This window comes from Ricinus communis, chromosome 2 (assembly GCF_019578655.1).
Source record: "Ricinus communis isolate WT05 ecotype wild-type chromosome 2, ASM1957865v1, whole genome shotgun sequence".
Lineage (NCBI taxonomy): Eukaryota > Viridiplantae > Streptophyta > Magnoliopsida > Malpighiales > Euphorbiaceae > Ricinus > Ricinus communis.
This window is the reverse complement of record NC_063257.1, coordinates 26,577,210-26,600,441: the sequence shown is the minus strand read 5'-3', so window position 1 is coordinate 26,600,441 and position 23,232 is coordinate 26,577,210. Positions and strand designations below refer to the sequence as shown.

The 23,232-nt window shown below is 32.1% G+C and overlaps 1 protein-coding gene across 2 annotated transcripts; it reads right to left on the bottom strand.

The window, feature by feature from the left end:
- Positions 1 to 7,580: 7,580 nt before the first annotated feature.
- LOC8282190 (protein GDAP2 homolog) lies at positions 7,581 to 15,518 on the bottom strand. 2 transcript variants are annotated; one of them, XM_002523387.4, is made up of 15 exons: positions 15,144 to 15,518; positions 14,170 to 14,570; positions 13,623 to 13,700; positions 13,280 to 13,335; positions 12,645 to 12,764; positions 12,457 to 12,527; positions 12,179 to 12,272; positions 11,772 to 11,975; positions 10,255 to 10,506; positions 9,535 to 9,643; positions 9,188 to 9,255; positions 8,485 to 8,554; positions 8,333 to 8,407; positions 8,159 to 8,250; positions 7,581 to 7,927 (listed from the first exon to the last, which is right to left on the bottom strand). In XM_002523387.4, the coding sequence occupies exons 2-15, from the start codon at positions 14,488 to 14,490 to the stop codon at positions 7,852 to 7,854; spliced, it is 1,686 nt and encodes a 561-aa protein (XP_002523433.1). In that variant the 5' UTR covers positions 14,491 to 14,570; positions 15,144 to 15,518; the 3' UTR covers positions 7,581 to 7,851. The 2 variants fall into 2 exon arrangements, with proteins under 2 accessions (XP_002523433.1, XP_048226975.1); XM_048371018.1 differs by having other exon boundaries at positions 12,179 to 12,266.
- Between the last annotated feature and the right edge of the window lie 7,714 nt (positions 15,519 to 23,232).

Below are 23,232 nucleotides of genomic sequence, written 5' to 3'. Positions count from 1 at the left end.
TACACCTCTTTCATACAATACCGTGGAGGTAAATTCATAGCTAATCTTGCCACCAGCATTAAGCCTAGTGTGCATCCATTACCGATCAAAATTCATGTTTTTTTCCTATGTACATTACATTACATCTCACACTAAATTTTATATGTATTCATTGCAACCCTTAATTTTTTTCCTAAAAGTTTACTGAAATTTCGGCAAAATTTCTCCTTAAAAAAGTAATACACTCGTAAAACGAGTCCATTTCCTACTTTAAAAATAGAAGGAAATAATAAGCAGTGAAGATTTAGATCTAAGTTCGTGGCGTTGGTAACCAGACTCACGCTTTCACAGCCTGTGGGAGCTTTAAATGCTCTTGCAGAATCTGTTTTCCAGCCTATAAACTTATAGATCTGAAAATAAATTTGAACAGAAACAATCAGCAAGTTTCTGATGTGTAGGATCCTCTTACGAGGCAAGCACAGAGCATACGCTTGATGATGGGGAAAGAAGAAGAAGATAGATAAAGAAGATAAACTTTGAATTGCTTTATTAATAATAACAGACTTTGAACATGAACATATAAACAACTTTGAAAGCTTTAAACAAACATACAACTTTGTAAAACTTTGAAACAAGAAGAATATAGACTTACAAGAGGAGTTACAAGATTTCTCTCTCTCTTACTCAAATTAGTTTTATTTTCTTTCAATTTGGGTGAGACACTTTTAATATTAGCTGGTATATTTTAGATAGAAGTCAAGGGCTTATTTATACTTTTTAGCTATTTAAAATTATTATGAAATTCTTAAAAGGCAAAATCTGCAAAATGACTATAATATTAGTCTTGATAGTAGGATTGGATCTTTATGTTTCTTTTAGAATATTTATAATGACCTTAAACTATTTTAGAAAGATTGCTCTTAAACTCTCTTATTTATATTTAACTATTAAGTCAAATAATTGAAAGCATAAGGCGATAAATACTTGTTGAGAGTTTCTTTTAGAAGGACACAAATAAAAAAAATTATATTTGTCCTATGAAGTGTAGAAAAAAAAGAGAAAACAACAAGACAGTGGTTAAGGGTAGACAACAAGCATCAGAACCTAGAAAAATAAAGAATACATATTTAAAAAATTAAAAGGCAATAAATAAAATTATTTGTTTACATCAATTACTAAATAACATTTTTATGCATTTATTGTACAAAATTAAAAATTCAAAACAAATGAAAAAAGTATTAACCTGCTATTGATAGGGTTAGTATTTGATAAACCTATCATTAACAATATAAACCTGCTTACCAACATAAGTAATTAAGTTTCAGCGATCATCCAATACAATTTAAGAGTCAAAGAGGATCAACCAAAAAAATATCTCAACAGATTAATAAAACAAATTAAGCTAAAATGAAGAAACTTGATTATAATCATATCTACCAATAATCAATATGGTGGGAAATTACTTGCCCATATCATCTGTTCTAAAGACTCACTAACACAACGATTAAAAAAGAAAGAAAGAAAAGGAGCCCAATTTATATTGCTTGCCTCTCTACTAATAGTGATAATAATAATAACAATAATAATAATAATAATAATAATAAATAAATAACATTTGAGAAATTTATTGCTCGAGTCTAATTTATATTTCTTGCCTCTCATTTATATTTAACTATTAAGTCAAATATTTGGAAGCATAAGGTCTTTTAAAAGGACACAATAAGAAAACTTATATTTGTTCTTTCAAGTGTAAAAAAAAAAAAAAGGAGAAACAACAAGGTAGTGTGGTTAAGGATGGGTAACAAGCATCAGAACCTAGAAGAATAAAGAACACATACTTAAAAAATTGAAAGACAATAAATAAAATTACTTATTTACACCAATCACTAAATAACATGCTTATGCATTTAGTTACAATATTAAAATTAAAGACAAATAAAAAAATATTAATCTACCTATTGACAGGGTTGGTATTTCGTAAACCAATCATTAACAATATAAACCTGCCTACCAACATAAGTAATTAAGTTTCACCGATCATCCAATACAATCTAGGAGTCAAACATGATCAACAAAAAAAATGTCTCAACATACTAACAAAAAAAAAAAGAAATTAAACTAAAATGAAAAAGCTTGATTATAATCTATCTACCAATAATCAATAAGGTGGGAAATTACTTGCCCATATCATCAGTTTCTAAAGATTCATTAACACAACTATTAAAAAAGAAAGAAAGAAAAAAAGCCCAATTTATATTTCTTGTCTCCCTACTAATAGTGATAATAATAATAACAATAATAATAATAAATAAATAAATAAGATTTGAGGAATTTATTACTCGAAGTCAACCATCTCTACCCCTCCTTCTCTTTCGTCGTTCTCTCCTAAATTATTATATTCAAGATCAACAATAACCAAATTAATTTTAGTTTTTAGGAAATTAAACGAAAGCATCAAGTTTCATTTCCATTTAAAGTAGTTTTCCATATAAAACAAAAAAAAATATTATGAAAAACATTTCAAAAAATAACTAACCTACACCAACTATGAGAGGTGAGATAGGCAGCGGTGGGGCATGACAAGCGACTCCGGTCAGAGGTGCGAGAGAGGGAGATGCAGGAAGAGTGCATTGTCTACAGGTGACAGAGGGAGGAAGATGAGGAAATTAAGGAAGGAAGGGAAGTTATGGTTATTTGAGGAAGAAGGTTAATATAATTAAAACGACAGAGTTTTGATTTAAAGTGTCTACAATTTGTAAAAGTTAGTGACAAAAATTACATGAAATTAGTGACGGTTTGAAAAATCATCGCTAATTCATGTAGAAATTTCTACAAATTTACATATTTAACGATAAAAATAAAATAGTCGGTAAATTAATTTTTTATAAAAATTTAGCAATGGTTTGACAATTTAGCGCTTGTAAGAATTTACATATTTAGCAACAAAAATAATATAGTCAGCAAATCAATTTCTTTTTCATGAAATTAGCAATGGTTTGCATTATCATATGTAATTTCAAGTAAAAAAATTATAAGTTTTATATTTAGCAAAAAAATATAATAGTTGGTAAATCATTTTTTACATGAAATTAGTGAGAGTTTAAAAAATCATCACTAAATTTATTTAAAAAATTACAAGAATTTATTTATTTAGCTACGAAACTTAAAATAGTTAGTAAATTTTTAGCAATTAGTTTAGTGACAGTTGATTATAGTCGGTAAATTTTCTTTCTATATCGCTAGTAATTGGTTGCTAAATTATTGCACTAAGAGATGGTGACTTAATTATGGACGGTGCTATCGTTGTTATTAAATATTTATCACAAAATAGTCGGTAAATTCATTGGTACGCAAATGAAAATTTTATTTATGAAAATCATCGGTGAATAGTCGATACTTTTACTAGTTTACCTACTAACTTGAATCCATCGTAATTTTTAGTCGGTAAACTGTAACTTTCTTGTAGTGTGTGCCTCTCTTTCGAATTTCTGTCTAGTATGATAGTTTGGTTTTTTTAGAGAGTATAAACATAACTGTTAAGCGAATGCGCATGGAAGCGTCAATCATAAGCAGCGATCAAATGCGTGGACAAATGTGAAGAAAGAAAATTAGTTGATCGAGTATTAATATCATTCTCCAAATGATCGCGAACAAATCTTTTGGAGGAAAGAGTGAACGATGAGAATTGAGGTACATCCAAATTTTCTTATTCATGATTTGCACCATTGGAATCTCCCTCATTCCTTGCTCCTCTAAAGATGAGGACTCCCGATAACATATAAGGATTGGCGTAAGGAATCATAGGAATGCAAATTCATAAGATTGACCAGTGAGATTAGGGATTACCTTGATGATCATGTAGGACGAGATGTAAATCTATGCGTGTAAGGAAGAACTCATGTTATTTTCGATGAATCCAAGCATAATACTAGCCGTAATTCGAGCGCATATAATGAAGTAATTTGGATCGGAGTATTTTTAGGTAGGCCTATCAGAATTTACCTTTGTTTTTATGAAGCTGGCTCATAAAATTTGAGACTACGAGAGTTGTTGCCCAATCAAGTTATGGGAATTTCAGATTTCTACCTTGTAGGATATCAAGTTGTGGGTCCTTTCAAGTAAGACGAGACGCAAATCCACGCATGAGCTTCAACTTTTGGGACATATATAATGAAGTAATTTCTACCAAAATATTATTAGGTAGGCCCATGCAAATTTTCCCTTGTTAGGCTAGCTCATAAAATTTGGAACTACGAGTGTTGTTCACCAGTTAGCTCCTCTCCGGTTCTTGATTTGACTTTAGTTTATTTATCTTTCTTCTTTATTTAATCATATTTAGCTTGTTCTTCTTATGGAATGATGTTTTCGCACAATGAAAACGAATGCAATTGAATATTTGAGGCAAGTGAGCATATTATTTTAGTCTTCTACATTGCGAAAAAATCAAGTTATAGGTTCTTTCAAGAACTTTGCAGACTTATGAAGACTCGAGCTAGCGAACCTAGACTTATCTCCCACATCCTTTCTTTCTTTTGTGTTCTTTGTATATCATTGTCTTTAAATCATTTCAATATGATCCTTATGTTGGCCATATGGAAGAGAATAAAGAACTTGTGATTTCTTTCCTTATCAGATATGAAATTGATGGGTGCTACTCGTGTTAGCTACAATCTAAGGCAGTGTACCTATCGATGCAGTCTAGCACTAATGGCGAGTATCAAGGTTGTATTCCTCGGGAAAGTGAAAGCCCAAAGTTACTTCTTTGTTCTTTGTTATATTAACCTAAAATGGATGATGAATAAATTCTAAACTAACTATTAACTACGAGCTAAGTTCTAAGGGAGATGCAAGAGTAATTGATAAGTGAAATAATCAAGACAAGAAGACAAACCCAAAGGGAATCTAAACTAGTTGGCATCCGAACAAAAGATAAAGGATCAGTGAGTCTAATTATGCTACCCGTGGATGAATTCTTAAACGAATTCGGTTTCTCTCTCGAGATAACCGAATTCCTAAACCTAATAACCTAAAGTTGGAATCTCTTCCTAACGATTGATTCTTAAATTAGCATTAAGCTTTAATCCGCCTCTATTAAGCTTTGTTAATTCTTAATCCGGCTAGTTAATTATCCTTATCTCTAAGCGATTATTAACCAGTTCTTGTTATTCAAAGTTCCAATTGCCAAACGGATTTCTCAATCTCATAAAGCAATCTAAACATCATAATTCACAACGTCTCATGAATAATGCATAATCTTATTCATACTGAAAACAAGAAGAATACAAAACCAAGTCGAACAATCCAACAATATAATATCAAGCCAACATAGTAAAGAAATCCCAATGGATTAAATCAATCTAGCTAATCATGTTCATATTTAAAACAATCTAGGAAATCAATCACAATGAAAGAATAATGAAAATAAAACATGTACACCCTTTTCTCTCGAATTGGATGAACAGCTCCAAATCTGGATCTACACCTTGATTAATCTCCCAAACTGCCTCTTGAATTGCTTCCACTACTGTTTTGCACTCGGAACCTTGCGATTCCGGGATTCTTACTCACTGCAACTCTCTCTGGCACTCAGTATTGTGCAGAAAACCGAACTAGCCACTAGGGCTCAATGTCACTCTTTTTCCCCCTCCACTTTTCTAAGGAAAATTCATTTTTCTTATATATTTAACTCAGCACGGCCGTGTTCAAGGTTCTGTCTTACTAACTTTCCTTATCGACTGCTGGAAAATTCTCTAGTAATTGCAGATAATTGTTGTACTTAAAAAATCGATGTAGCTAATGATTGTTAAGAATTGCTAACCTAAAACTCGAGGAAGATTAAATAATATCGATAATAAAAATAAAATATTTTTAATTTATCGAATGTTTAGTTTGATAAATATTCAAAATAAGATCTTTTTAAATTTAAATAATTATCGATAATATCTTCTAAAAGCCTTTTTTTAGGATTTTAGGTCAAAAATATACATAAAATGACGTCGGAAGCCAAGGTAAGAGCCAATCAGGACTGTATAGACCAATCAATATTACCCAGAGCCAATCGGCTTTGTGTAAAGCCGATTGCTTAAGGGTCAAAAAGTTTTAAAAATTCTTACAATTTAGTCCCTGAACTTTTAAAAAATATTATTCCACCCTCAAATCTATTTTTTTATATCAATTGGGTCCAAGTTGATTTTAGAAGAACGATTTTGATTCAGTTATTCACAATTCTAATCAAGGTACACTCGTCCTCAACCTCTTGAGACTCAAGAAAGGAAGTAACTTTCATAATCGGGTTTCCGTAATTCTCTCGATACTTAAATCCGGAAAATGGGTGTCGACATTGTTATAAAATAATAGCTTTCAACTATTTATTTTATTTAAAACTTAAAATTAAATTACATGGTAATTTAATAATATTAAACAAAAAAAGTATTTTTAATATGTTTAAATATTTTTAGATTAAATTATGCTAAAAAATAAAAGATATAAATAAGAAAAAGGATATCAAATTTATTATTTTAATTAGACAATAAAACTAATTTGTGCTAAAAATAAAATTTTACTCTAGTTTGATAATGAAATTATTTTTTGAAGAGTTTGATACTTGATAATAAGTTCAAAGATTAAATTATAATTTTAAATTACCAATTTAGTCCTTTGAATAATATAAAAGATGATAGTGGTTAGTTTTGTTAACTAACTAATATATAATTTAAAATTTAGTTATTAATATAAAATAAATATTTCTAGTTAAAAAATACCATTTTATTGTTATTATTATTATTATATATTATAGTTAAACTATATTAGAAGAAAAATTAAATTAAATAATTATGTCTTAATCTAGCGAAATAATCTAGACACCAAATTAATAAAATATTTCTAGTTAAAAATTATCATTCTATTATTATTTTTATTATACATTGTAGTTAAACTATATTAGAAGTAAAAATTACATTAAACAATTATGTTTTAGTCTAGCGAAATAATTTAGACGTCAAGTTAACAAGTCGACTATGTATTAAAAAGATTATGATAATTTTATAAGTTAAAAATGAAAATTTTTATCAACCATTTAAATAAGAATAATATGAGTAAAATTTTTATCTTTAACATAATTTAACTTTTGTGTGTGGTAAAAATAAAAACTTTTAACTAGTTTTTTATTTAAAATTTAAAATTAAATTACATAGTAATTTAATAATATTAAATAAAAATAAATATTTTTAATATATTTGAATATTTTAAAATTAAATTATGGTAAAAAATAAAAGATATGAACTAAAAAAAATATGAAATTTATTATTTTAATTTAACAATATAAATAACTTGTGCTAAAAATAAAATTAATTTTAAAAAAATTTGGTATTTTGATAATGAATATAAAAATCAAATTATAATTTTAAATTATTAATTTAATCCTTCAACCAACTAGTAGTGAACTTATTAAAACTTAAAAAAAATTTAATGTCATAAAAAAGTACAAAGACTGATTTATATAGACTAAACCTCAAAAAATAAATAGTACTGAACTCTAAAATTAATTATTAAAAGACGTTTAAATACCCAATAATAAAAGGTAAAAGTGAAAGAAATGGGCGTAAAAATGTAAGAGTGAGATACATAAAGGTATAAAAGAATTTCTTTTCAGGAAAATAGGTAAGTAATGTAATTTATTATTTGTACACATTATACCCACCAAATACAACAATTGCGACAAATCAAAAGGGCCAAAACAGAAAATCAGATACAATTTTGTACAAAATATAGCAGCTGCTTCCTCGACGCAGACAGCAGGAATGGGACAACTGAAGAACCACAAACAATCCATAGACTTGCACTGTCATCCGGATGGACTGTATAATCTGGTGACTATGGTCGGTGATACACGTACTTCGTTCTAGGGTCCACAATGAGACCCTTTCCTCCGTTCACTTCTAGATCATGCCTGCATTAATCACATCGATGAAATAATTAGAGAATCTTGCTAGTCATCAAGCTGGGCCCTTTAAGCCTATAACTAGCCAGCCCGTTTACTATCTAGCATGAACACCCACTAGAAAAGTTTATAAAAGCAAGAAAAAAGACCATTTAGCTATTGAAAAATCCTGTATTACCAAATGATGAAATATGAATTCTAACATAAACATGTGAATTGTGAAAAAGCAGAAAACTTAACTGGAAAACAAAGTCTGGGATAGTCAACTGCTCACGAGGAACGTGTCTGAACAGCTGTAGAAGTCTATCAACATATACTACTTTTTTCCATGTCTAGGCAACAAATTATGAAATTTAGTCCTGGTAAAATACTAATATTGTACAGTTAAGATATAAAAGCACTAACCAGACGTACCACATTATCAACTAATAATTGTAGAGCAAGAATTGTGGCCTTCAGGTGAAATGTAGGATGAAGGACATATATTGCCTGCATAGAGCAGGTGATATTTCAAAAGTGAATGCAGAAACAGTTCCTGATAGATCAAATAAAGAGATGTCACATACATGCAGGTTCCGCTGGTGCTTCCGACCAAGTATTTGTTGTAATCTTCTCATCCATCCCAAGTCTGGTTGACTGTACATGATAAATATATATAAATTTTACAAAAAGAGGGTAAATTATAAATTGAGAACTTATAAGTTTCAGGAAATACATTTCACATTATAAGAATGATATACCTACCTAGTTGCACTCATGCACATCCACTACTTCCAATTTGATTCAAGGTAGAGGGCAGGGAAGCAGGAATTTTTGAACCCTTGGCTCCCTCCACTATAATTTACTTTACAACAAGTAATTAACTACTGGACTATTACTAGTAGACAATTCGCTGTGCGTCAAGACCTCCCATATGATTAAATATAAATTTAAGCCACATGCAACACGTGAAATAACAAAGTCCTAATCAGCACTGCAGTTGTACAAAATACACATATGGAGAGTTCTATAATTATCCATCAGGTTGAAAATTCTGATTAAATATTCCAGAAGCACAACATATTTTATTATTATCAGCTTAACAAGATCAATCAACTGCTTTTCCCTGTTTCTTGTTTTAAGCAATAAATAATTATCCAATGTGCAACAATTTCACTTTCATGTCCGGGTTTCATTGTGCAGAAATCGAAAAGAACAACTGAAAATATACGAATTCAAGAAAAAAAAAAATAGGCATGCACTTTTCCAAGTCAACCATAAAACACTTACAGTTGTAAAGATGCCGCAGAGTGGAAATACACAATAGTATAAGGCTTCTGAATCAAGGGCTCAAATTCCTGAAATTTAGTTATTGATCACAATATTAGTACCTACCACCCAAAGACCAGTTATTGATTAATATATTAAAAATTGATATTAATCCAAAGAGAAAAAGAAAAGCATTAAAAGATAGAAAATAAGTAAAGCATCAAAAGACAGAAAAAGAAGGAAGCAATTTCCATAACAAAGATGTGCTGAAACCTACCAACTAATCAAACTTAAAATTGTATAACCCAATATAACATCAGAGTCATCCAATAAAAAGGGGAGAAGTGAAGAAAGCATAACCTAATTACCTTCACCACATAAAGCACAAATCGCTCCAGGTCAAGACATCGCAGCAAAAAATGTGCACCCACAACCACCATCACAGGACGGCCCTCACTGTCTACCCCACCTCGGTAACTGTAAGCAAGAAAAAGACTTAACACAACTATACACAACATAAGCAGCAAAGGACAGGTCCAAAATTTTGCATTGCAAAAGGAGCAAGTTTTAGTTTTTAATTGTTAAACTGCAAACAAACTTCTGTATTACAGGTAGAAGAGGACGGTATTAGAGGAAATCTCTTACCAAGAAATTAACACAACTATACACAACATAAGCAGCAAAGAACATGAGTCCAAAATTATGTACTGCCAAAGGGGTAAGTTTTACTTTTTAATTGTTAAATTGCAAACAAAACTCCCGAATGACAGGTAGAAGAGGGCGGCGTAGGAGGAAATGTCCTACCAAGAAATATTGAGATTTTTCCATTGTGTTTCAATAAAAAAATTGCCCCAAAATGAAATACATTGTTTTACAAGTCAGATAATATTGGATCAGGTCAAAAATCATAGGTAGAAGAGTTCAATAATCGCTGCCCAAAAATCCAACTTCTTTGTACACCTGTAGCCTTCCAAGGAAAATAAAGGTATGCATGAAAAGCAGAAATCCTCAAGTTATTAATTTCCACTATGCACATTTAAGAAATTCAAAATCTGAAGCAAGCAAACAAACAAGTAAATTGTGCTTACACAATTTTCATCTCTGCAATTTCCGAAAGATTAAGAGAATTTGCTTTAGCTAGGTATCTAGAGTGCAGAGAGTACTCCTCAGCAACAGAAAGTGGAGGGCCACCAAGATTCCCAAATCCAAGCAATTTAGCACAATTCCATCCACTCTGGGCTTGAGCAGTTTTTTCCCATTGCTCCTTGCGTCTTTGATCTGGATCCTTAATTAATGACATGAAAGCAGGATCCAGATATGAATCCAAGTATGACGAATTTCTGTAAGAATAACACTCATTTACTTAGCTCATCTACTGATGACACTGAACCATTTCATGGAATACATGAACAGGGGAAATGTGACAATGAAAATTGCATGTACGATGATTGAAATTAAGCACAAACCCAACATCACAAACTGATTGTGCAACATCAGATAAAACTATAACACAGACACTGCCCAATTAGCATTTAGAAATGCTTCATTTTTATGACACAAAAATTGTCCAGCTATCCCATTCTTTCTGTTAATCCAAAAGAAATGTTTTGGAAGGCACAAAAGAAGAAGTGCCAGCCCTTGTAACAAGGGCTCTCCCAAAGCACAAAGTGTACTTGTCTAGTGTCGGAGTAGGGGGGAGGGCAAGTGCATCCATATGCAGTCTTCCTCCTACATTTTTTAAAAGGGTTGTTTCCATGCCTAGAACCTATGACCAATAGGTCAACCAAGGAGCAAGCCCTTGTGCAAGAGGAAAATAACATATGATATAAAAATCAAAGAAGTCCTAACAACATGTATAGCCAGAAACTGGCAGAGACTAGACCGAGACTTCAATGTATTTAGCCATCTATCCTTAAAAGCCAAAAGAGACAATCTCTTCTCATGCAAAAGTCCTTGAATTCCACCCCCTATGTACAGCCCGTAAATCAAGCGACTAGGCCTAACACTTTTCTCTTTCCTAAGCAAGAGCATGATATGTATCCTTATAAATCTATAATTCATTTGCTACAGCCCCACACAGGTAATTAAACCTTTCTACTTGTATAACAGCCAAATAGGAAATATAGTAAAGTAAGAACAGCTCCAGATAAAACATTAAAATGCAAATTATCTTAAAAATAGACTAATTACACAGCACCTAAAAGTAAATACAGCTCAACCTATATTTAGATGCGAAAAGTGTTTAAATTTCAGGTTGTTTTTGGCAACTCATTTCAGAAAACACACTGTGCCATAACACTTAATTTATATATAACTCATCAGTAGTTGCAATAATAGACTGAACAAAATCATTATCCAAAAAAAGAAAGAAAGAGAACAGATAATTTGTGGTGGGGGGAAATTAATTAGAAACCATGACATATTAGAACCAATGAAATTGTAGAACTCATCTTCTTACACACATACATACAGAAATACACATTAAAAATAGAAAGAAAATCGAGGACATGAACAAGAAATATATTGCAGCAAGCTAAAATGAAAGTTTTATTGTGATAAATTAAGCAATAACAACAGACTCTGTAATATAGTTAAGTCGACTAACCTTCGTACCAAACCAACATTGCTGACAGGAAGGTCAGCTTCAGCTTGGGGAGGTTTTGGAATAGTTTTCTTGGGTAAAGGCTTTATTCTGATTTTACGTTCATCAATTATTGTCTCACCATTCTCATCCCCAACATCAGAAGGAAGCTTTGCTATTGCCACCTCCTCTTCATGTTTGTCTCGAGGAAAGTAAAGTGGTAACAATCTACAACAAATAGTAAATGAAATAATGACTAAACTTCAAATGATGCTAGAAAGAGCAAATTTATTAGCTGCAAAAGGAAATATACAATTCAAGCTGCCACGTTAAATTATCACATCACTTTGCATGAACAAATATTGACGCATCTCTAAGACAACGAGAAGGAACACCAGTAAAAAGAAAAAAGAAAGAAAGAAAAAATAAACCTTTTATATATTTCAGTATCCATTGTTGTGGTTGTACAAAAGACAACAGCTTTGATTTTATCTTTCTGTTTCTCAAGAAAGCGCCTAACTGTTCCTGCACAAAAGATAAAAAAAGATAAACCTGACAGCACAAAATGATGAAATACCATTGAGGGTCTATTTTAATGAACATAAGCATTTAAAAATGGTATAGCCACATGTGCAGTAACAGTAATTCTGTAAAGGTAATTAAGCAAAGAACTGTAACATGTGAAAAAAAATTGAAAAGAAAATCTTACTTATAGCCACATGTGCAGCTGGCTCACGCGGATAGTTTTTAGCCTCTGTATATATACAGCCCACAGCAATACTGCATGTATATTATGCCAGGCAGAAATTAGCTCCATGTTTTAAAAAAATATTATAGAAGCACAATAAAAATACTAAACACATGACAGTAATGGTGTAGCATCTGCTACCAAACAACCTCCGAAGCCCATTTTCAATGAGAAGCTCAAGACAAGAGCGGTAGCAGTGACTCAAAGCATTCTCTGCAGCAGTATGATACTTCACTGCATATTTAGGACCAACCGTATGAATGACTCTCCTGACATAAACATTGGGCAAAAATTAGCTTCTACTGGGAGGATAAATGGAGGTTTGTAATACAATGAATACTTTAAAACAAATTACACTAACTAGTGCAATAATATATAAGAATAATAGATTGAAAATGCAATCTACACAAAATTCAAGTTATATAGACTAATAAACATTAGCTATCAAGTATAGGCTGCCTAGCACAAAAACCTCATTTAATTGATAGAAGAATCGATCTAAAACACTTCAAATGCTTGGGTGAGAATGGCTTTCTAACCCAATATAGCTCTTAATTATCTCAATTCAGTGAAGAAAAAGACAAATGATAATAACTACCTCATTCCAGCACAAAACACAAGATAACACAAAAAAGAAATATATTCCAAAAATTTGGTGGCATAGAAATTAAGATGCACCATTTCTTTCTCCTATACATCATGCAGATGGGAAGACTACAGAATATGATGCATGAACAGATAAACTCTTTGTTTACAACATACAGAATTGTGTGATTATACACACCTAGCAGGGAGGTCATACGCATTCGTAACTTTTGCCATCCCTGTCCGACAACCACCCTGTCAGAAAACGAATGTACATTAAATCAGTCCAGTTTTTAACTTCTTATTTCCAACTAAATAGTAATTAAGTAGGCCTGCTTTACCAACCACAATAACTTTGGCTTTGAGCAACTGTTATCGCACTATGTCATAGCTTATCATTTCTCTTATACAATAAAATCATGTATACATGGCGCTAGATCAGTTAAAATGCTCATAAGTAAAGCCTCATGAATATATATATGAGCCTCACATATCTGATAGAAAAATTCAAATAACTCAATAATAGATATCCAATAGCATACCAGTGTAGAACATTCTTCTGCAAGACCAGGACCAGCAGCTGCATGTAGACCAGGACTACTGTGTGCTTCATCCAAGTTCTGTAAACCAGCAAATTATAACATATAAAAGATAATACAAAACAATTTTCCATTTACTACTGTCTTTATTTGAGAAAGCTTAATCAATAGTTTCTTGACAGAGTTCCTACTTCCCAGTTGAAAGTCAATCAAATTCCACAAATTTGAATTTTTCTGTTTTAAGAAAGAATTATGAGTTTCACAGACTTCAGCGTGCACTCGGAATGCTCTTGCAATGATGAATATTTTGATGATTGGCACACAAAGAAAATGAATAGATTCAAAACTCCCTTGAGTAGAGAGTCGAAAAATTTTCAAACCACTTGCAAAAATAAAACTTAAAACTTCAAAAGCTTCACTCCAGTCAGCAGCAAAATAATTATCACATGCAAGCATTTCACAAGCATGTCAGCCTGTAATTCAACAATTATCCATTTCCAAATAGAGCACTTTTTAGTAATCAAATAATGACAAAGTATCTAAAACTTACTTCATTTGTAGAATTCACAACAGCATCCACCTCAAGATTCCATGGGTTTCCCCTCCATAAATATATCTTTGAGTTGATATCATGATCCACAGGAAACCTTGATATCATCCCACTGCCACTACTTTCCCCCTCAACAGGACATGTTAAAGGATCAGGGAAATATGAATTCGAAAATGAAGGGTCATCATTGTCATAACCAAATGATAATCTACTTTCCGCATCACTCCATCGTGGAACTTGATCCAAAGTCACGACAGAATCCCCATTATCGGTAGGCGAACCACCTCGAGTTGTGGTAGTTGTGGGCACACCCCAGTACATGTTTCTGTAACTGCCAATTACAACAACTTACTAGCTCGAGGGACAAATTTGCCCCTCAACTATTTTATAGGCCAAATAAGCTGCAAATCACAGGAAAACCATCATTTAGCCCCTCTCTTCACTTAGGTATGGAACAGCGTAAATCATGATTTAATAATGCTAAATTGGTCAAATGTGGATCTCTTTTTAATAATTACATGAGTTGACACTTTATTTCTATCTCCTTAACACCAATTTCTCTTTCTCTTCTTATACTCTCATTTTCAGTCACCTCCGTGACCTCCATTACCACCATCATCTGTTTTTCTTCCTTTTCTAATCACCACCCAATTTAATACTACCCACGACAATCAAATCAACAATCAAAGCCATGAATCCAATAAGAGTTTCAATCAACAAATAAACAAACGCGCATAAAAAAATACCATCGTAATCTGTCAATAGCGAACGTTTATACCATCTCTCCATAAATGGAAGCAAACCAGTATAGATTACACAAAGTAAAATTATCCAAACAAAATAACCAGAATAGTTAGTACAAGAGCTTATGTTCTTTTAACGATTCAACATTTGATATATAGGAAAAGTGAGTGTTCAATTACAGAGTTAGGAGATAATGAGTTATCAGGCAAAAGTGAGAGAGAAATCAATACCACAACCAATATTTCTCAACGGTTAAAGCAAGTATGATCGAGCTCAAATTCCAGATATAGCTTATAGAGGTCGGCTAGTAGAATGATGACATCTGATCATGGTGGTGACGGTTGGTTTGACCGGAACTAAGTTAGCAGCAGAATCCAATTTCTTTTCCTTAGATCATCAAACTTCAGAACACCCAAGGCAAAATCTGAGATTTGATTGATTCAATTTTGAGTCCCTTTCGTTCTAGGTTTTTTTGTCTGTGGTTTTTATTTTTAGAAGTTGGTTTTACAAAATTAGGCCTTTTTTCCGTCTCTCTTTTGAGCTTCTAGTTTAGGACTCGGCAAATTTGAGTGGCGGTGAGGGAGAGGCGAGCATTGGTTATTTGATAATTGATCAAGACAAAAATTAAAAAGTGAACGGAAAAATAAACAAAAATAGATAGTGGACCTTTTTTATCTATATAAATTAGTTTTTCAGTCATAAAATTTTTCTTACATGAGTAATTATATTTTTCATCAGAAATTTTTATTTTGATATATATATTTATTTCTAATATATAAATTTAAATTTATATGTAACTAATTATTTAATCATGTATTGGTTATTATTATTTTAATTATAAAAATAAATTGATAAATTTAATAAAATTTATAATATTTAACATTAATTTATAAAATTTTTAAAAAAATAGCAAATCAACTATTTTTATTTTTTAAAAATTTTAAAATTTATTAATATGATAATATAAAATTTATTTATTAATTAATTCTAATATTATATAAATTAATATATTAATATAATTGATAATACAAGTTTTTAGGATTAAAAATTTATTATAGAATTCAAAATTAATTTATTATTGTATGTAATACTAAAAATATAATTTAAGATGTTACTTTTTAAAATTAGAGTTATTATCTAATTATAAAATTAATTTATTAGTTAATATAATATTAAAATATAATTAATATGCTATTTTTTAGGATAATATTAGTGTCATTAAGAAAACTATTTATTAGTTAATATAATATTAAAAATAATTTATTGATTTAAAGTGCAATTGATCTTTATTTTGATCTTAATACCCAAATTGAACATTGTTAATCCTATGTCTATGTGTCTATATTACAAAGCACCAAATGAACCAACCTAAGTCTAAACATTCTTTAAGCTTTCAAGGAAGTCTTGTAAAAAGACCTAAAAAGCATGAGAGCACGGGGGCACTCTTTGTATGACCAAAATTAAAAGTCCACCTGACATCTTGCTAATTATAACGCGACACTTGGTAGTCAAAATGTCAAAGCTTCAAGAAGCGTGAGAGCACTTCATATTGGAGCTTGAGAATGAAAATGGCAGACGATAGCACGATGAGAAGCACGAGGGCGCTTCTAAGCATGGACAAGACAAGCCCGATGGCACTATTGTGGCACGAGGGCGGTTTTCACAATTAATGCGATATTAGCAACCGTTGAGATATCAGCCATCCCATCAGAGCCACGTGTTTGGAGCCATTGGAGCTCCAACGTCTCTTTTTAGAAAGCGCGGGGGCGCTTTTCAAAACTTTAGATAACTTTTTGCCAAATCATCAATCTTGTAATTAATGAGTTTTGGACCCATTATAATGTCTCTAAAAGGTTAGTATGAGTATAAATACCCTTCTTAAAGACTCAACAAAAAAGTTTATGATTTAAGTATACTAAAACTCTTGCAAATTTATTTCACAACTTTCTACACTCGATTTCTTTCTTTGTAAAGTGTATTAAGTTGAAACTCTTTATTCAACTAAAAATCTAAAGGGTTGTTGTGTGAGCCTAGGTATTCAAACACAAGGAATGGTTGTTGAGTAACCATCAGTACTCAATGGTTAAGGGACTTAGTGAGAGATTGGTTCACTAAGGGAAGAGGTTTAATGTTAGCCTTGAAAACACCAAGTTGTTAGGTGAATTTGTAAAATCCAAATGTTGTAATCTTGAAGATTACAGTGGAATACTTAAGTGTGATCTTGAGGAGTGGATATAGTGAGGATTGTTCACGAACCACTATAATCCTTTGTGCCATCTTCTCTAACCCTTTCTCTCTTTAAATCATCCTTAATCTTTCTTAAATCACTGTGTTTTGTCCAAACTATTTAATTTTGCAATTTGAGGTCATCAATTTAACCCCCTTTTTGGTTCCAAGGGACAACAAGTGGTATCTGATCTTGCTCACTCTTATCAAGCTTTGTTGCGAGTGTAAAGATTATGGCAACCAATAAAGGAGCCCAACAACTCAAGCCATTCTTTGATGAATCCGACTGTGCTTTTTGAAAATTTCGCATGAAAATCTACTTAGATTCCTATGGCATTGAAGTGTGGGACTATGTGGTGAAGGAATAGAAAGCTCCCACTAAATAAAAAATAGTGAAGAAAGATTTCTTTCTAGAGAAGAATGGGTGGATGCCCATAAGAAGCACAACCACAAGAATAAGCAAGCAATGGCTATACTTATGAGTTGCCTCTCTAGAGAAAAATATGGAGAGTACAACATTGCACTACAGCTCATCAAATTTGGACTACCTTAGAGAACTGTCATAAAGGCACAAAGCAAGTAAAATTAAGAAAGATCTAAATGTATGTCACCAAGTATGAGATGTTCAAGATGAAGCCAAACGAGTCTGTCACTGACATGATAAATAGACTTCTCACCATCATCAACATAAGAAAGCTTGGGAAGCATTTTGAGCTAGTAGACATAAACAACAAAATACTTAGGAGCCTTCCTTTGGATAAATATGGTACTTGAGTGGATAGCATTAAAGAAGCAAATGGAGACCTAAGGAAGATTCATGTGGATGCTCTTATAGGCAAGCGACTAACCCATGAGATGTTTCTTGTAAGGGATGAAGTTGATAGAGATAGTGGGAAGAAGAAAGCCCTAGCACTCAAGGCTAGCACAAGAGCTCGAGAAGCAATTGATTAACCAAATGATGATGAAGATTAAGGGGAAGCTCTAAGTGAGAGTGATGATGTGACTCCCATCACTAACTATGTAAAAGGAATACTTGAAGCCAAAAGGAGAAGAAGCAACAAGCCTTTTACAAGCAAGAAACCCTTTTTCCAAATCAAGAACAAGTAAGGATAAGAAGAAGAAAGTCATTTGCTATGAATGTGGAGAGTAATGACATATCAAGCCGAATTATCTCAAATACTTGAAAGTTACTTGGAGTGATGCATCTTCATCTTCCAACAATAAAAGTGAAAGAGAAGAGAAGGCTAATCTTTGTTTTATGGCAAACATGAAAGACTCTCATAAGGTATGTTCTACTTCTCATTCATGCAATTCTTCTTCTTCTTGTTCATCTTCTCATTCTTTCGGTGATGACTTGTTGGATGATGAGGATGAGCTCCCAAAATATGCTTTCAAAACTAAATTTTTATAAAAATAAATGTTCTAGTTTGGAGGAAGATCTTAAGATTTCAAAGAAGGAAATTGCCTCATTAAAAACTTCCAATGATGACTTAAGAAAATCATTAGATGAAATTTCAAATGAAAAACTTTTTAAAGAGAACAGTTCTTTGAAAAATGAAGTTAAAGAGCTTAGGAACTCAATTTTTAAATTTTACAAAGGGAAAGAGTCTCTTGACACACTAGTTATGTCTCAAAAACCTCCCCTTGTGAGACATGGACTTGGGTTCAATGGAGCTTTATCATCCTCATCTTACAACCCAATCTTTGTCAAAGCCACTCAACCACAAGCATTTCAGAGAATCTCAAATGGAGTTTCAAAAAATAATACACACACTAGACATCCAATTCAAAAGAAAGGAAAAGGTACACATATTCCAAAGGCTAAGCCAAAAGGAACCAAGTATGCATTCATGTATAAGAACTCAAATATTAACAGATCTTATTCATGCATGTGTAAAAACAATCATATAAGGTCCAAATCTCAAGCAAAAGTGGCTAAGAAGACCAACTTAAACTTTCTTAAAAATTCCAAGGTGGCTTCCCACTATTACATGAGAATTGGACATATTAATGTCAAGTGAAAAATAAGAAAGATGCATCTTTTCATGAATGGATCTTCCAATGCTAACTCCAAAAGGCCCGACCTTGTTTGGGTACCTAAAATCAAGTGAATTAACTTCTTTTTGTAGGTGTGTCTTAAATCCACAAGCACTAAACTTGTAGATGTTCAAGACACATGACGGATGACAAGAGCCTCTTTGTGAATGTCAAGAACTACAACAGAGGCAAAAAGTAACTTTTGGAAATAATGCCAAAAGTAAGGTAATTGACATCAGCTCTATTGGTAAGGATGGTAAATCTTTCATTGATGATGTTTTCCTAGTTGATAGTTTGAAACATAATTTATCGAGTGTAAGTCAATTGTGTGATAAGAAACAAAGTCACTTTTGACTTCAATGGATGTCTTGTCAACATCCTAGTGGATGACAAAGTGATATCAAAGGAGAAAGAAGTAGCAACACCTACACAATTGACCTACACAAAGTTGCTAATCAATCTTTCAAGTGTCTTATGTCTATTAATGATGAATCTTGGCTATGGCATAGAAGACTTGGACATACAAGCATGGAGCTTCTACACAAGTTAGCCAAAGAAGAGCTAGTTAATGGACTTTCTAAAGTGAAGTTCATCAAAGATAAGCCTAGTGAACCATGTCATGGGAAAATAACATTTATCATCCTTTAAGTCTAAAACTATTGTAAGTACTTCGAAACTACTTTAACTATTACATATGGATTTGTTTGGACTACTAGAGTAATGAGTTTAGGTAGAAAGTCATATGCATTTGTGATTGTTGATGATACTCTAGATTTACTTGGATTAATTTTCTTACTCATAAGAATGAAGCATTTAATATTTTCAAATCTTTTGCAAAACATGTTCAAAATAAAAAAGGGTATTTGATTTCCTCTATAAGGAGTGGTCATGGAAAAGAATTCAAAAATGATCTTTTTGAAAATCTTTGTAAAGAATTTGGAATCTCTCACAATTTTTCATCTCCTAGAACACCACAACAAAATAGAGTTGTGGAAAGAAAAATAGAATACTAGTAGAAATGGCTAGGACAATGCTCAATGAGTACAAGCTTCCTTCTTACTTTTGGGTCATAGCCGTTAACACTAGTTGTTATGTTGCAAATAGAGTTTTCAAAAGACCTTGACTAAACAAAACTTCTTATGAGCTTTGGAAAGGAAGAAAACCTAAGGTCTCATATCTTAGAGTTTTTGGATGCAAATGCTACATTTTAAATACCAAGGACAACCTTGAAAAATTTGATTCCAAAACCGACATAGGAATTTTCCTAGGCTATTCCACATCAAGCAAAGCTTATAAAGTCTTTAACAAACATACTTTAGTAGTTGAAAAGTCTGTGAATGTAATTTTTGATGAATCAAACAAGCTTGATCTTAGAAAATGTGGTGCTCTTGAGGAACTCAAAGTAAATTTTGATGATCCCTCAAAAGGAGTAGACGAATCTATAGAGAAAATTCAAGAAGACCAACAAAATCAAGATGCAACTCAAGATCCCCAATAGATGGAGATCTCACAAAATCTTCCCAAGGCATGAAATTTCAAAAAGGATTATCCTCATACTCAAGCTATTGGAGACTTATCAAAAGGTGTAAGTACTAGTTCTAAACTAGTAGCTTTAAATAATCTAGCCTTTGTTTCTCAAATTTAGCCAAGGACCATTGATGAGGTTTTGAATGATGAGAGTTGGGTGATTGCTATGCAAGATGAATTCAACCAATTTGAGAGAAATAAAGTGTAGGAACTTGTTCCTAGACCCAAGGATCACCAAATTTAAAGGTTGTAAATGGGAGTTTAGAAATAAGTTATATGAGCAATGCTTTATCACTAGAAACAAAGCTAGATTGATTGCAAAAGGTTACAACCAAGAGGAAGGCATTGATTATAATGAGACCTTTGCTCTGGTTGCTAGATTAGAAGCTATTAGGATGCTTTTAGCTTATGCATGTCACATGAACTTTAAATTATTTCAAATGGATGTGAAAAATGCATTTTTGAAATGGTTTTATTGAGGAGGAAGTCTATGTTGAGCAGCCTCCTAGTTTTGAAAATCATAAATTTTTCAATCATGTTTCCAAATTATCTAAAGCCTTGTACATGTTGAAACAAGTTCCTAGAGTTTGGTATGAAAGACTTAGTTCCTTTTTGATTGAAAATAGATTTCAAAAGAGCAAGGTTGATACTATATACTATTTATAAAGAAACACAAGCATGATACTTTAATAGTTCAAATTTATGTTGATGACATTGTGTTTGGAGCTACTAATGAGTTGCTTTATGAGGATTTTACTAAGTGTATGACTAGGGAATTTAAAATGAGCATATGATGGGAGAGCTCAAATTATAATTTGGTCTTCAGATCAAGTAAAACAAGGATGTGATATTCATCAACCAATCCAAGTACACAAGAGAACTCCTAAAGAAATTTAAGATGGATGGTTGTAAAGTAACCAAGACCCTATGAGTGTCACAACAAAATTAGACAAGGATGAGAAGGGTAATGAAAAGCTCTATAGAGGTAATGATTGACTCACTTTTATATTTAATCGCCTCTAGACCCGATATGATGTATAGTGTTTGTCTTTATGCTAGATTTCAATCTTGTTCCAAAGAGTCTCATTTGAATGCCGTAAAAAGAATCTTGAAATATTTGTGTGGGACCTTGAACTTAAGGCTTTAGTATCCTAGAGAAACATCCTTTGATATAATAATTTATTAGAATGCCAATTATGCCGGTAGTTTATTAGATAAAAAGAGCACTTCCGAAACTTGTCATCTTTTAGGAGAATGCTTAGTGTCTTGGTTTTGTAAGAAACAAGTTTCAGTTGCTCTCTCCACCACGGAAGCCGAATATATGGCAGCGATATGTTGTGCTCAAGTCTTATGGATAAAGCAACAATTAACAGATTATTGGAGAGTGGTTAATCACATTTCTATTAAGTGTGACAACACTAGTGCTATAAACCTTTCTAAAAATCCTATTCAACATTCTAGGAGTAAGCACATAGATATTAGACACTATTTTTTAAGACATCATATTAAAAATGGTAGTATAGTGCTAGAGTATGTTGACACTAAGCAACTAGCCGATATTTTTACTAAGCCCCTAAATGAGGAAATAATGAATTTGATAAAAAGAGAACTAGAAATGATGGATGGAAGTACTTTAGCATAAATAAAATTTTTATATTGTTCTAATTGTGTATGCTTTTTCATTGCGATGCTTATACTTGTGAATTCTTATTTTTTAGTATTGAAATTATCTTGGCACAAGATCACCTTCAATCTTTGTTTAATCTTGAAGGTATCACAAATCTCCAAGAAACTCGCTATATGCGCGTTAGAATCCTCATCTGGCAAGCCACCAAACTGAACCGTTTGTTGCACCATCCGAATCACATTAGGATTTATTTGAAAATTATTGGCAGTGATAGCCGATCTCGTAATGCATGTTCGCGTCCCCTCCAGCAATGGTCTTGTAAAATCATACATCATCCACTTATTCTCATTGTTGTCATTAGCGTCTACTATCTCTACTGTAGTTTCTTTCGATTCACTCTCATCTACGACTTTTCCAACCTGAATCTCTTTCTCTTTTATGTTCAACCGCTTCCTCAACTGCCTAAGGGATCGCTCTAGTTCTTGTAGAGGGTCTACTAGATCAGGATTGGACCTCCTAGTTACTTGAAACAACAAATAACCAACAACACAAATGAATAAAAGAATAAATTCAAACAAAAACAAATAAAGAACAAAGAATAAATGGCTAAATTAATAAGAACACACAATTCATAATATTTTCCAAAATAATTCTCCGGCAACGGCGCCAAAAATACTATGCGTGCTAAACACAACTAATAATCTACAGGCAAGTGCACTTATCAAATGTAATCTAGCTATGGCAAGTATCAATATCGTATCACATGGGAACTGAGAAGCTACTGCTACTATGCTTTTCCTATTATCTAACCGATCAGAAGGTGGTGAAGGTCATTAACTAAAAATGATTGAGAATGCAAATGAAAACTAAATTTTAAAAAAGAGAATGAAAGTTTGGAAAAG

Excerpts from the sequence above, each read along its gene's own strand:
- LOC8282190 (XM_002523387.4), bottom strand. The coding sequence starts at position 14,490 with ATGTACTGGGGTGTGCCCACAACTACCACAACTCGAGGTGGTTCGCCT. Across the intron at positions 10,507-11,771 it reads AATGTTGGTTTGGTACGAAG|AAATTCGTCATACTTGGATT; the intron begins GTTAGTCGACTT and ends TTATTCTTACAG. Across the intron at positions 9,644-10,254 it reads ATTGCAGAGATGAAAATTGT|TTACCGAGGTGGGGTAGACA; the intron begins GTAAGCACAATT and ends TCTTGCTTACAG.